Source organism: Eulemur rufifrons, chromosome 19 (assembly GCF_041146395.1).
Source record: "Eulemur rufifrons isolate Redbay chromosome 19, OSU_ERuf_1, whole genome shotgun sequence".
Lineage (NCBI taxonomy): Eukaryota > Metazoa > Chordata > Mammalia > Primates > Lemuridae > Eulemur > Eulemur rufifrons.
Genome location: NC_091001.1, coordinates 23,902,365 through 23,918,432, shown reverse-complemented (window position 1 = coordinate 23,918,432; position 16,068 = coordinate 23,902,365). Strand labels below are relative to the sequence as shown.

Sequence of the window (16,068 nt, the reverse complement as noted above, 5' to 3'; positions counted from 1 at the left end):
ATGCTCGGTAGATCAGTCAGAATAATACTTAGCACGCAGCATGACAATTTAAAGATGCCCTGGCATTCTACAATTGCAGGAGAATCCTCAAAATTTAAACGGCGCAGTCCTACAATCTGGGCCGCCAATAGCACCAGATTCTGTTTGTGGACTTCTCTGCTCCCTTTAGAGTTGGTAAAACGTGGAAGGCAGGGACCAACCTTTGCAGAACCCAGCAGCATTTAGAACAGGGAGTATGAAAAATGCTTAACCTGAATGGGCAAGTAAATATTCAGTCAGTTCTCAGCTTTTAAGAAATTAGAAAATGAACTTGCTCTAGTAATGTCCTTGAAAACTTGTGCTTGAATTTTTAGAACTCCATGTACCTTAAAACACTTTTTTTCCTATAATTTACCTGTTCCTTTCTATCCAGTTGATGCCCTGTGCTGTACTTCTCAAAGTTACCACGTTTTCTTATAGACACCTCTGTCCCTGGCCACGGCTAGAGTCTGTTAAGTAGTTATGAAGAACTTCCAAAGTCAAAATCTTGGTTGCACCCAAGGCCAAGGTCCCACCCACGACAAAGACCAAGACAGTTATAGGGTTTGGGTGCCTTCATGACCATCTAGCATGAATATGATCACAGAAATTAAGGGGAAACCACTAGGGTAAAAAAACCCCTCAACTTTTTATTTCAACACAAAAAACTCTTAATGTAGTCAACAATTGATCTATAAAAAGCTTATTTAAAAATCATAAGATTAACCTTTCCATTTTCAGAGCATCAAAGTTGATCACTAAGAACTAGAACTGGCTACAAATTTCTATGCTAATATTCCTAGGTGTTTGAACACACAGAAAATCATTTATTCTTTCTTAGTCTAAGTTTTCTCATACGTATATTGATCTCTAAGAAATATTGACATTGCAGGTAAATAAAACAAATGAAAATTAAAATAGATGATGTATGAACAAAATCAAATGAACTCTAAAAACTGGATATAATCAACATGTTGGGTATTTCACTGCATCTAAAATCTTCATCAACCACCTCCTGTATTCCCTCAACACACTCCTGGGGTCAAAGTGGTTAAATATGAATTACAGATTACAAAGAACAAAAGGTGGGAAAAGACTTCCCTAGATATTGTCACTGGAAAAGGAGTGAGAGCTAGGTGATCAAGATTCAACTCAGCTGCCTGAGTGTGAGGATGTAGACACATTCTGAGCCCTTGGAGGGCTCAAGATCACCCAGGATGAAGTGGAAATCTAAAGTGCAAGGCAAAGGTCTCCTCCCTCCAGTTCTTCTCTCTGACCATATGGAAGAAGGAAATTACTTGAGATTTGCAGCCAAAAAAAAAAAAAAAAAACAGGCTCAACTTTCAGCTCTACTACTGAAAAACAAATCCCTGAAATGTTCTGCTCTGAGTCTCAGTCTATAAAAATGTGGGAAATAATATATCATCTACTGAAGAAATGAGAACTAATTAACATTATGTATATAAAGATCCTAGCACAATGCTAGGCACTCTACAAGTTTGATTTTTTTTTTTTTTAACATTCTTTCTTCAAGTTACTTATGCTGATTCTGCAAGAAGAGATTGTCCAAATTCAGCAGCAAAAAGCTTCCTGGGAATGGGCCCCAGTTTGGAACTTTTATTGGAATGTATGTAGAATCCTTGCATTTGGAGAGCCTTCAAAAAAGGATTTTCCCAACTTTATACCAGAGAGGGGGTCATCTGATCAGGGTTATTTTGTCAATTATGACACAATTAAGCTCTATAGGTGCCCAAAAACATTCAGATAAAAATAAAAGGCAACAGTGCTCTGGGAGAAGGCCTGCATATTAATTTTCTGTTGCTGTGTAACAAGTTACCATAAATTTAGTGACTTGAAACAACACAAATTTGTTATTGCCCAGGTCTGTGGGACAAGAGTCTGTCATGGGTTAGCTGTGTTCTCTGGTCAGTCTCCTACTCAAAATGGCAGCTGGCTGTGGTTCTCATCTGGGCCTTGAAGCCTTCTTCCAAGCTCATTCAGGTTGTTGGCAGAATTCAGTTTCCTGTGGTTGGGGGACTGAAGTTCCTGTTACCTTGCCAGCCGTTTTCTGGGCGCTTCTGGCTCAGCTTCCTTCTCATGGAGGTTACTCTGTCTCCCAACCAGCAAAGCCAAGGCCTGTTGAGTCCTTCTCACACTTTGATTCTTTCTGACTTCCCTCTTTGTAAAGGGCTTATGTGATTAGATAAAGCCCACAAGGATAATCTCTGTATCTTAAGGTCAACTGATTTTGGACTTTGTGTCTGTAAAATCTCGTCTCAGCAGTACCTTGATTAGTATTTTATGGAATAACCAGGAGACAAGAATCTGGAGTGACCATCTTTGATACTATCTACCTGCTTCTTCTTAACATGTTTTGACTTTGGTTCTCATAGAGTTTCTGTTTAACAGCAGTCTTTTCAACAGTTACATTGACAAGTGTATCCACCACAACTAGCAACTATATTTCTTGGGGCCTTAGTTTAACTAGATTTGAAAGGAATATATCTTGTCAAGGCTGTAGACTCAGCAGTGTAAATACCAGCTGTGTTGGCAAAACTGAATATTCTTTTTATGAATGCTAAGAATAGTATTCCATATGCTAAGTGTGCCTTGTCTAGAGCAGAAATCTGCGTATAACTAAAGCAGAAATAAATTTTATTTTAGATTTTATTAATTACTTAGATCCCCTCCCTCCCTCCCTCCCTCCCTCCCTTTCTTCCTTCCTTCCTTCCATCCTTCCTTCCTTCCTTCCTTCCTTCCTTTTTTCCGAGGAAGGGTCTTGCTCTGTCACCCAGGCTGGAGTGCAGTTATGTGATCATAGCTCACTGCAGCTTCTAACTCCTGGGTTCAAGGGGTCCTCCTGCCCCAGCCCCCCGAGTAGCTAGGCCCACAGTTGAATGCCACCATCTGCAGCTAGTTTTTTAAAAAAAATTTTTTTAGAGATGAGGGTCTCATTATGTTGCCTAGGCTGGTCTCACATTCCTGGCCTCAAGTGATGCTCTCGCCTCAGCTTCTCAAAGCACTGGGATTGCAGGTATGAGCCACCGCACCTGGCCATCACTTTCAAATTGGCATGAGATCAGCCTAATGATATTGACAAAAAAAAAAACTGAACACGAAAAATTCTACTTAAAAGAAACATGCAGTGTTTCGATCTAAAAGAATAAAATACAGTAGGCACTCTATATCACAGGTTCCACATTCATTGATTCAACCAATCATGGAATGAAATATTTAAAAAAAAACCTATAAAATAACAATAAAATAATAAAAATTAAAAACGATATTGCATAACAATTTACATAATGCTTACATTGTTTTAGGTATTATAAGTAATCTACAGATGATATAAAGTACATGGGAGGATGTGCATAGATTATATGCGAATACTATGCCATTCATATATAGGACTTGAGCATCCCTGGATTTTGGTATCTAAGGGGTGTCCTGGAACCAATCCCCTGAGAATACAGAGGGATGACTGCACTGAGATGATAGCACACACATACATATACCCACATATACATGGTTATATAAGGATTTTTTCTCTGGAGCTTTGTAATGACCTATTCTCTCTCAATCTAATTTTCCTTATCCCCACCAAATTGGCTAGATTCTGGCCCCTTGATGATTTCATTTTGCCTATCATCTCTGGATTTCTTATGTACAATTATAAATGTTCCTCATTGTGTAAGCTATTTTTCTTTGATCTTTTTTTTTTTTTTTCTTATAGTCAGAATCATCCTAACATAAGCCGTGACCTTGCTGTCATGGTATATCCTTTTCTACAGGATGAGAAAATAAAAATAAGTTCACTTTATAGACGGCTGGACAAAAGTATAATCTATAGATTACAGTCGTGGGTGTGCATATGCAGTTGATTTGACTTGTCTGGGTCCAGATTTTTGAAAAACTTGTTCTAAAGTACATCTGAAGAAGCTTTGGGGGAGTGTAAGGAATGAGGAAGAATAAAAATGACTTTTAATGATCATCCGTGGTTTGTTGGGCACTGAGCCAGGTGGCATAAGAGATCCAAGTTCTTGTTAAATCTTCATAACAAGTAGAAGAGGTAGATAGTTTCTCACATAATGTTTAAGAAATGAGCTCAGAGAAGTTTAGTTTAGAAACTTTCTGAAAGTCAGACACATTTTAAGGAATGGGACTGAGATTGGAACATGAGTTTGGCTACAGAGCCTTTACATCTTATTAAGCGTAGTCCACGAAAGGCAAGTGCACCTATGGAAAAGAAAAATAAACTAAGGAAAACTTTTATCTCTTCCAAACCTATTAATTCACTGTGTTAGTCTCTTTTGTGTTGCTATAAAGGAAATACCTGAGGCTGGGTAATTTAGAAAGAAAAGAGGTTTATTTGGCTCATGGTTCTGCAGACTGTACACACATGGCGCCAACATCTGCTTCTGGTGAGGGCTTCAGGAAGCTTCTAGCCAGGGTGGAAGGTCAAGGGGGATCAGGTGTGTCACATGGTGACAGAGGAAGCAAGAGAGGGAAGAGGGGGTCCAGGCTCCTTTACACAAACTGCTCTCTCCTGAACTAATAAAGTGAGAACTCACTATCACAGGGCGGGCACCAAGCCACTCATGAGGGATCCGCCACCAGCACGACCCCATCACTTCCCACCAGCTGACCAAATTTCAACTTGAGATTTGGAGGGACCAAACATCCAAACCATACCACTCACTAAAACACAAACCATCAGGCATTTATTCAACAAATATGCATATGCCAAGCCCTTGACTCGGCACAGGGGCCGCAATGGGAACCCACAGGCATGGTCCCGGCCTTTCAGAGTTTCCTCCTATGGAGAAAAAGGCATTATTCAAATATCCATTCAGACAAATACATATTGAAACCCATCAGGGCAAAACAACATGAAAACTTGAATTGCTTTTTATAAATAAATTCGAATGTCTCAGCTGAGGAGACGAACAGTCCCGCAAGTTCTCTGGTCACCTGCTCTTGCGAGGAAAGGGTAGAGCACGTCAGACCCGGTTCTAAGCGCATTTTATTTCTACATCTCTTTACCTTTTCTTTCTGATTAGCAATTCTGAGAAAGGAATGGTTTGTCACCGTTTCACAAATTTCCCCCTCAGTGAGCTACAGTTTCCAGAAGCCCTGAGTCTCTGAAACTTGGCTGTAAGTCAAAGGAATGTTTATTCTGCTTGATTAAGTATTGTGGCAAATACTTGAAATATTCCTACCCTCCTTTCCTTTCCCCTGTTGGTTCTTCCGAGGCTCTTCCCTGAAGGGAACAATTACCAAGGGTCACAGAAGCTGCCAGAAAAAAAAGCTGTGCCTAAAATTGTAATGTTTCCATGCTCTCAAGTGGGGTAGTAACACCTCCCTCTCCTCCCCATTCCAGGCAGAATTGCCCAAGAGGAGGCCCTGGGCCTGGTTACTTTCAGCAACCTGTAGCAGGACACTTCCAAAGGGGTGTCTGAAGCTTGGACGGAGCATAGGATGAGCTGGCCTGGAACACTCTCAGTGTTTTATTATAATATTAAGGCACAAGAGGGCAGTAGTGTCTTCCACGACAGCTAGAAAAGCGATTTCTAGTTCTTTTTCTTTAGGAGTTGTGCTTTCTTTCCCTAATCCTGGTGCATGTCTGTGTAAATTTCTTTCAAGAAAGCTATTTCCTTTTTATGAAAGGTGACAGTGAGCCTCATTCCCACATTGGATATCTAGAGAAATTAACTTTCAGGGAAAGCGGCCCAGAGACTCTCTCCTCCATTCTGGATATAACATTTGGAGTCAATCAGTCCAAATTTACAGTCACTTTTTGGCACTTGGACCAACCTTAATTTTAGTCACAAAAAATTTGTAGTCTAAGAAAATAAGTAAAAAAAGCATGACAACACAACAAAAATTACCAAGCTTAGGTCTGAAAATCTTATAAAATTGTTGAGAGTGTGGGCTGTTGAGTCAGGATGTTTGATTCTGCTTTGGTGTTTTGCAGTGGAACATTTTAAACCTTTAAAATGAAAATAATGCTACTACTTATATTGAGTTATTGGATAGCCCACGTACAATATTTAGTGCGGTGCCTCACATGTATAAACCCCCACTGCACATTACCCATGCTGGAGATTGTTTCCACAGTGGTGGTGATCGTTCTGAACCTGTCAGCTTTTGCCATGCCTCCATGTAATGTAGGATGCTATATTTATCCTTGTTAAATACCATCTGCTTATTTAATATCAGAGATTTTTGGAGTACCAAACAAATCTTCCATTTTCTTAGATATTATTCTAAATTGTAGCTTTTGGAATTTGACAGCCCCCGGCTCATCGTCTACTCATATCATTTACCAGCTGTGGGACTTTGAATAAGCTACTTAACTTCTTCAAGATGGGTTTTCTCATCATTCATTTGTTCATTCCGTATTTTTAAAAACATATTATATGTCAGAGGGTATAAAAAGATATGAGGATAAAACAATCAACGAGACAGAGGTCCCTTAAGGCACACAGGAAATGAAGATCTGCACGAAGAATCACTCAGTGACAGTTGTGATAAGTGCCACACACAAAGTGTGGAACACCTAATCTAACCCAGGAAGGGCTGTAGGGGAGACTTCTCCAAGGAAGTGACATTTAAGCAGAAACCTACAGAATGAGGAGAAGTTAGTGAGAGGCAGAGCTGGGGGAGAGATCCAGGGACCAGCATGTACAAAAACCTGTGAGGTTTTGGGTGATATACTAAAAGCCCAGAACAAAAAAAAAAAAAAGACAAAAAAACCCCCACAAAAACCTGCGAGGTCATCAAGGGCTGAAGAGGGCGTGGCAGATGTGCCTGGGGCATGATGGTCTTGAGATAAAAAGTTAGCTAATTCAAGTCCTGCTAGCTGTATTAAGAATCAAGGTCTTTAACATTCTTAAGAGAGGTATAATATACCTGTTTTACAGGGCTGTGGAGAAGATTAAGTGATGATTCATAAAAAGTACCCAGCAAAATCTCAGTAAAGTATTTACTTAACACATAATTATTTGACATTCACTCTGTACCAGGCTCCCTGCTGTAAACAGAACAAACAGAAAAGAAAAAACAGACAAGGTCTTGCCCTTGTGGAATCTCTCCACTGATCACCTATTATGTTCTTTGTGCATGTGAATTTATTTCAGTTGAACAAGAATTTCAACATATCTGGGAATTAAAGTCTCCTGCTCCCATCTCCCAAAATTAAAAGAAAATAAATAAACAAATAAATAAAAGCATACAGAATAAACTCACATTGCCATGGATTACACTGTGAATAACTCAGGATTATTAATTTGTATGTAGTAGTCACTTCTACATCTTTCTCTGCTTTTGCTAATGATTAATAATAGTGATGATCATTTTTACAATGTATATAACTGTACATGGTACAGACAATTAGGATGAGTCTCTATACTGCTGAAAGTGCTAATAAGGCCTCCATTCTATTATGTTAGGAGCTAAGCTCTGGAGGGCTGGAAGCCTGGCAAGCTGTTAGATGTAACTAATGCCTGTATGGATATGTTTACTCTGAAAACTGAAATAGTCTAACTCATATTCCTGTCTGTTTACCTGTTCTAATATATTAAATATTGCAGCCGGGCACAGTGGCTCACGCCTGTAATCCTAGCACTTTGGGAGGCCGAGGTGGGAGTTCGAGACCAGCCGGAGCAAGAGCGAGATCTCGTCTCTACTAAAAATGGAAAAATTAGCTGGGCGCAGTGATTTGCTCCTGTAGTCCCAGCTACTTGGGAGGCTGAGGCAGGAGGATCACTTGAGCCCAGGAGTTCGAGGTTGCAATGAGTTATAATGATGCCGCTGCACTCTATCCCAGATAATAGAGTGAGACCCTGTCTCCAAAATAATAATATATATAAAAATATTGCATATTTATTTATTTAATATATACAAATCTTGACTTATCAAAAATGTCCAGAAACTCCAGGCATATAAAAGAACTATCAAATCATAAAAATTCTACCATTTTCACTTTTAATTTAAATCTGCACATTTTTCACTTTTTAGATCTCATAGATATTCTAGCCATTTATTTGCAAATATGGTGAAGGTATTATTTCAATCAACAAGGAATCCTCTTCAAAACTCATGTTATATGAGTGTGTGATAACAATTCTTACTCTCCCTAGTGAGGTATAAAGCTAAAGGCTTTATGTTTTTGTTACATAATGAGGGACAAATAATGCATGTTTTTTTCAGTATCTCACAGATATTTTCATTTTCTGGTTCATTGGTTCTTAACCTTAGTGCTTCCCAGAAGGAAATTAGTATTTGGATTTAAATCATGGGAGCTTTACCTTCTGTTTCTTATTATCTGTGTTGGGAGATAAGAAACCTGGCGTGGTTTGTTCCCTATATTATCTCTCAAAATATTATAAACATCCTTTGCTTTTCTATAGCCCAACATACCTATTAAGATAATTCTCAGCTGAAAGTGTATTTTTTTTCACAATTGGAATGACTATATTTTACCAATTATTTCTAATTATGCTTTAATTCCCCCAACTAATGTCCTTCTTTAAGGACCATTTCTTTCCTTAATTCTACCACTAGAAAATGATTTGTTGCATCTTACCACAAATATGTTTTATTTTTTCATTTTTCCATTTTATGTCACTGTTTAGGCACTGTCCATTGTGTGATACATTTGTATCACACAAGTCCAGCTTATCAGTTGAGAATAATGAACCAAATATTATAGTAGATCATAAATTAACAAAGAGGAGCATTTTTTGATCATGATAGCATAATTATGAATGAATGAAGGAATCATTATTTAAGATCAAATTATAGGCAAAGAAATAGACCTTCTTTGGGGGAATGTGGTATTCTATAGACTGAAAGTGTGTGTGCCCTCCTAATTCATGTGTTGAAACTTAATCTCAAGTGAGCAGGTATTAGGAGGTAGGGTTTGGGGAGGTGATTAGGCCATGAGGGTGGAGCCCTCATGAGTGAAATAAGTGTCTTTATAAAGGAGGCCCCAAAGAGCTCCTTTGCCTCTTCCACCACATGAGGACACAGCAAAAACATGGCTGTTTATGAACCAGGAAGTGGGTCCTCATCTATCACTGAATCTGCTGGCACCTTGATCTTGAATTTCCCAGCCTCCAGAACTGTGAGAAATAAACTTCTGTAGTCTATAAGCCATCCAGTTTATGGTCGTTTGTGACATTGGGGGTTGTGGATTGCAGGAAAAAGGTACAGAGATGGGTTAGTGCCGTTCATGACACACTGCAGTTTGAAGTGCCTCAGTGAGGTCCCTGTGAAGTAGGGAGCCAGCAATCAGAACGGAGTCTAGAGCTAAGCTAGGAGTTCTAAGCTTAGAGCCATGGGTTTGTGCTCTTTTAGAACGTAGGTTATAGAGATCTCCCAACAAAAATACTCTGTGAAAAGATCAGGGAGCTGAATGCACAGCCTTGGGGAAAAGCAACATTGAAGGGATGGGACTAAGATAGGTACTCCATGAAGCAGCCCAGGAAGAAATAGAGATGTACAAGGAGAAGCAGCAGATGATATCAAGGCAACCAAGGAAGAAGAGACATTCAAGGAACTCACAGCCTCCACTCTCAGACTTAGAGAGTTCAATTAAGTACATGAGTAGGAAGTGTTAAAAGTGTAGACTATGGAAACAGGCTGTGTGGGTTTATATGCAGGCTCCACTATTTGCACGAGCTGTGTGACCTTAGGAAAGTTTATTAACTTCTCTGTTTCTCAATTGCCTTATCTGTAAAATGGGACCAATAATAGTAGAGCTATCTCATAGAGTTAACGCAATGATAACATGGACCAATATTTGTAAAGTCTTAGACAAATCTTTAGTTCATAGTAAGCACTGAATATATTTATTGAATTTAAATGAAGCAATTAATAAATGTCATGATTGGAAAGTATTCAGATTTGCAAATAAAAGGTAATTTTGACACACACACAGATGATTAAAAGGAAACCGGGGAAATGTGAATAAGGTCACTGGATTACATCAATGGCAGTATCCTGATTGTGATATAGTACTATACTTCTACAAGATGTTACTATTGGGGTAAAAGATGTGTGGACACCTCTTTGCACCATTTCTTACAATTGCATGTGAATCTGTAGCTATCCCAAAATAAAATATTTAATAGAAAATAAACCCACATTGGTAACCATGGAAATAAAAGTGGTTTTGACCAAAGCAAGAACAATTTAAATGACGTGGAAGAGGCAGAAGACAAGAGTTGAGGAATTAGTTGCAGGTGAGGGTTATAGACTGAGTTTAGACCAGTCTTTAAGCAATTGTATAAGAGGAGTATAGGAATGAGATTGGCTGATAGTTAGAGTGGGCCATATATACACCTAAAGGTTGTTGCTGTTGGTGGTTTGGAATTAGTATGTCTTGTTACTTATTATCTTAAGGGTGGAAGAGACTCGACTAGCTTTACAGGATGTAAGGAAGCAGCCAGGAGAGAGTGGGATGCAGAAGAGGGAGGAGGGAGAGAGATATCACAGATATAGGGAAAAGAGGGAGAAAGATATCAGAGGAGGTGTGATTAAAAACACAGGGGAAATGGAACATTCTTTTCTTTTATACTAGAACGAATAAGTAAATAAATATTAATCAAGTGCCAGGTATGCACTGGACTCTGTTCTAGGAATTGAGCACGTGGTAGTGATTGAATAAGACAGATAAAATACCTGTGTCCAGTGAGAAAATGAGATGGTTCTGTAGATACGCTTATTGTTGGAATCAGAAGAGCTTGAAGAGTGTAAACTCATGTAACTGTAGCTGAAGACAGATGGGGAGGCACTTGATCATGGATAAGTAAGAAGACTACCAAGTTCAGTGTGAAAATTGTGAATTAGTGGTGATTCTTATGCATCTGTTTCCCACTCCCCACCCACCCCCCACCCCCCCGGAAAGTAGTAGAGAAGGGGAAGGGGAAGACAGATTATATATAGCCTGAGTCAAAGTATGGCTTTTACCATGCAGGTATTGTGATAGGCTGAAAACTAGCCTCTCAGAAGATATCTACCCCCTAATCCCTGGAACCTGCAAATTGTACCTTATATGACCAAAACAATTTTTGTATATGTAATTAATTTAAGGATCTTGACAGAAGAAGATTATCCTGGACTATCTGAGTGGGCCCTACATGCCATCCCAATGGTTCTTACAAGAGAGGGGCAGAGAGATGTGATACACGTACAGAGGAAGAGGCATAAGAAGATGGAGCAGAGAGATATTTGAAGATGCTGACCTTGAAAATCGGAACGATGGAGCCACAAGCTAAGCAATGTTGACACCCACAAGAAATTGAAAGAGGCAAGGAACAGGTTTTCCCCTGAAGCCTTTGGAGGAAGCATGTCCTGCTTACACCTTGATTTTGGCTCAATGATATTGACCTCCAGCCTTGAGCAATTAAATTTTCATTGCTTTAAGCCTCTCAGTTTGCAATATTTTGTTACAGCAGCATTAGGAAACTAATGCAGGTTAAGATCATAGGAGAAGGTTAAGGAAGTAGGGATGTTGAAGGGGTATTTCTGGAGATCAGCCATATAGTACAGATTAGTATGGAAGTGGTGAGACCAAGGAAGGGCTGGTGATACCAAAGGTCTAGTTTGTAAAGCCAACCAGTAGGATGCAGTGGGATTGAGGGTTCAAGTCAGATGAATGGGTAGAAAGTTGTGATCAAAAAGGTGAGACCATAATTTAAGATGTCAGGAATTAGGCAGTTTCAGGTAATGATGAGGTCCAAGTTATGGCCTTTGCAGTGAAAGGTGGAGTGGAAAAGAAAATAATGGCATTTAAAAAGTCAAGAAACACTGAAACTCAGGTGGGTGGCTGTTAGGTAGGTCAAGTTCATGGATGCTACTGTCAGGCCAGTGAACAAAGATTTTGAAGTCAGAGATCAAAGTCTTGAATGAGTATGAGACAATAACTCTGGAGGTAATAACATAAGATACTCTGATTCTGGTTCTCTGGGGCTGGGCTCTGCTTCACAATTTTCTCTGCTTTAGAAAGTGCCAATTCCCCATTTCACATGGTAACTGGTGGGTCTTTCAATTCTGATACCCACCATTTTCCCTGGCCACAGTGCTAGCTCAGCGATGCAGACTTGTCCAAGAACAATTCTCCATCCCCCAGGCCATGATGATTGGCTCAGGTATGTCATGTTACTAAAGCCAGATCCTTCCTTGTTGGAGCTATCAGGGCTGAGAAAGGGAGCATGGGAGAGAGAAGGCATCCTCATGCTATTGCAGTAGTCCTGATCCAGCCATGCCTGACGCTGTAGGTATTGCTATCGTAGGTATGTGGGACACCGAACCTTATAGGGCTTTTGTTACATTTACTCTAAAATATCCTAATTTATATGAGGATGGTATTCTTTTCCTGCTCTTTGTTCTTTACAGGATGGCTACAAATGAATAAATATAGTCTTGTTTTTCTTGGTCTTCTGGAGCTTTGGGAGATATCAACCAGATAAATCAGGGAGAGTTCCTACTTTTCTTAGTTATTGTTTCAATCTCTAACCCCAGGCATAAGAAAGGATATATTAGTTTATTTTACAAAGTTTATCTTCACAATAAGAAAAGTATGAGATTTAGAGCATTATTTCAAAGACCAGCAGGAAGCTGAAATTGAGCCAAAAAATTCAAAAAACAAAAACCCAAATTAATCTGCAAGAACGTTTGAAATTTCAAGATAATTTAGTTTCACAGTTGTTCTTGCTCATTCAAATCAAATCTATTCACCAGATCTCTATTAAACCCCTACTGTAAGCCAGGCACAAATAAATGAGTCAGATGAAAAATTTGAATTGACTTCCAGTTGCAACCTAAGAATTATATGATATGATGAAATTTCTTTGAGAAGCAAAAGTTGAAAGAACACTGAGCTGTGACCCTAGCACAACCATTAATTAGGAATACAGAAATATAATGGTTTAATATGGATAAATAAACAGGGGATAATATAAAAATAAGATTCTGTTTAATAGAAATTCAAAGACTTCTTAATTTTTTTTTTTTTCTTGAGACTGGGTCTCACCCTGTTGCCTAGGCTAGGGTGCAGTGGTGTCATCATAGCTCACAGCAACCTTAAACTCCTGGTCTCAAGTGATCCTGCTGCCTTGGGCTCCCAAAGTGCTGAGATTATAGGTATGAGCCACCGTGGTGTCCGGACTCAGATACCTCTTAATTCTTTCCATTATCTGCTAATTAGGAGTCTGAGTTTTATTATTGGGAAACCACAAAGGATCCATTCCATCAACAACTCCCATCCTGCCTTTTTTTGAGCCCCTACCCTATGTCTGAACCTGGTCTAGGCACTGGGAATACAACGATGAAAGGGGGACAACCTCTTTCCTGCTCCTGACCTCTTGGTGCCTGTCAGGCAATTCTGAGGTGCCACAGGGTTTATCCACTTTACTCTTTATGTTTAGTAGGTGATAAAACTCACATTCAGACATTAGGGCCCTAAAACGATCCAAGGCTGTCCCTCCTAGATTAGTTCATTATTTTTGTTTTAGCCACCTTAGAGTAGAATTTCTAATTTCTAACCAATTCATTGTTCAAATAACTGATAATTAATCCTAGAACATTAGTATACTTGAGGTGGAAAGGTCCATCATATTCACGTGCCTCATTTTTAATACAAGGAAACTGAGGCAAAGGGTGTTAAATGATCTGCTTCGGGTCATAACTTGACAGAGCACGAAGAGAAGCCATTTCTTCACTCTTAGCCCAGTGTTTATTCAGCTAAACTATGCTGTGAAAGACAGAAATCAAAGAAGAAAAAAGTGGTTACCAGGTTTAAAGTCCTCTTTCCTTCTTCCTCAAACAACAGGGAAATAATATTCTTTACATTTGTGGTTATTAGACTACCTGAGTATCCAAATTTAGGACTCTCATTTGAGTAGTACGTTTAATTATTAAAAAATATTCCTCCCTTCTTTCTTTATCTCCTTCATTTTTCTGACTTTCCCTCTTCTTTCTTTTACTCTTTCATTACACAAACTCACTTATTGTATCCAAAGTTATGGGATGTGTAGGGTGGATGTGCTGGGCACATGGGATCTAAAAATGTGCCGGACACATTGCTTGTTCTCAAGGGGCTCACAGTGCAGTGGAGAGGAAAGATGCACAAACGAATCATGATAACACAGTGTGATGTGAGTATTGTGGTCCATCATGGAAGAAGTGCTGACTCTGTACTAGGGAGGGGAGAATTAAGAGCTGGGAGATGAGAAAAGATTTGTAGGGAAGAACATGCCTGAAGATTTTTAGGAATTTACCAGATTTTGAAATAAAGGAAGGACATTCCAGCATGAGGAACACCACCTGCAAAGGCAAATAGGATTTTCTGCATGTCCTTCCCTATCCCCAGCCCAGAGTCTGGAGATGTACATCATTAGGAAGAGATGCAGCCTGGCAGAGAAGAAACACTATTGGGCTACGCTCAGTCATCTGTTTCTCCACTGTAAGGCAGGGCTAACAAAGCACCCACATTGGCAGAGGATTAGGATGGGGAAGAGGTAGAAGTAAGGCAAGAAGAATGGGCAAGGCCACTATCAGTCCCTGAGAATGGACAGGTAGGAAGGACCAACTCTTACCTGTGCAAATGCATTCTGCTTCTTCTACAGATTAATAACTACAAACACTGCCCTACTTTTCTTTCTTTTTTTTTTTTTCCTTTTTTTGCTACTGCTTGCTTCTTTGACTACTGCTGCCAACCTGGGGAATAGATTTATAATCCACTTGCTTGTCAAACAGCTCAGCGGATACCACTTAGGGAGATGGAATTAATGTTCCCAGATGGAGGGGGAACATTGTCCAAAATCAATTATCTGTGATGATATGTGCTGATATACCTAGCAATTAACTCAGATCTCTGGAAGTTTGTTTGATAATATGCACATTTCTCAAGATATTCTGGTTCTAAGTTGAGTGAGACAATTTCAGAGCACAATGGGGGTAATATATTTTACATATATTTAATGTGAGTTTTGGAAGAGTTTGATAAAATGCCAAGACTTTGGCTGTTTTTCTCAAAGAAACTAACAATAAAAGATAGAATGTAATTAGTAATTTTAAATTTTCTTCATTGTAATCTTCTATATTTTCCCATATTTCTATAATGAGCATTAATTAGTTTTATAGTTAGAAACATGGAACACCTTTATTATAAAAACAAGAAAATCAACATCACTATCAACAATATTACCTCGGTAAGTTTCCATCCTGTTCCCTTATAAAAGTTGCAAAAATAAAAAAGATCATTTCTTGCTTATCTAAAATGCACACTGTGATTTCTAATATCTTCAGTCATTGACAATTTCTTGCAAGTGTTTTTCTCAGACTTTGGGGATATAGTGGATAGGTTGAGAGAAAAGATACCATTTGTTGGAGAGGAAACACTAGTCTAGAAATCAGGATAGGTTACAGTTCTTTACCTCTTCTTTATTTATTACACAGCCTAGAACAATTCCTTTACTATCTTAGCAGCTATTTTGTCAACAAAAGTTTGGCCTAATAAAATATCCTTCCTCTACCAGACAGGGTGAGAGAAAAGAAGAATAAATATTTTGTAAGCTCTAAGATGCCATATCCATGTGAGTTATTTTTAAGGGCAATTATTCATAGTCATAAATACTGCTTAGAGACTCACTGTGAGGGGCGTTGGTCTAGAGATCTACTTATTGTACAATTGGCAAAGGGGCCCTTTTGAAATGTTGGTTTATAGGCAGATAGTTTATATACAAGCACCTGGAAATGGTCAAACTGTAATATCTAACCTTCCTCACATTTTACATCTGGAAAGGCAGCTTTCATCTTTCATAATAACAATGACATTTACATCTATAAATTCCCTTTCAAATGCCCACATCTCCCAACAAATTCACTACCAGCAATTTATTTTTTGGACAGTTTTATTGAGATGAAAATAGTTTATTTGAGCACTCTGGAGTTGCTGTCTGAGGAATGCTATATGAGAGTATTAAATGCTGTACTATATTTCTGATGTTTTTTAAAGATTTTCTTTTCTGCCTGAAATTTAAT

General features: G+C 38.8%; 1 protein-coding gene across 7 annotated transcripts in view; it reads right to left on the bottom strand.

Annotated features, from left to right (window-relative positions):
- The window catches only part of KCNIP4 (potassium voltage-gated channel interacting protein 4), a 1,112,575-nt gene that overhangs the window by 32,368 nt on the left and 1,064,139 nt on the right, over window positions 1–16,068 (bottom strand). Inside the window, exon 2 of one of the 7 annotated variants that reach the window (XM_069494047.1) lies at window positions 6,301–6,319. The exons of the other annotated variants lie outside the window; for them this stretch is intronic. Coding sequence (XP_069350148.1) covers window positions 6,301–6,319 — 19 coding nt within the window. The remainder of the gene's footprint in view (window positions 1–6,300; window positions 6,320–16,068) is intronic. 7 annotated transcript variants of the gene reach the window in all.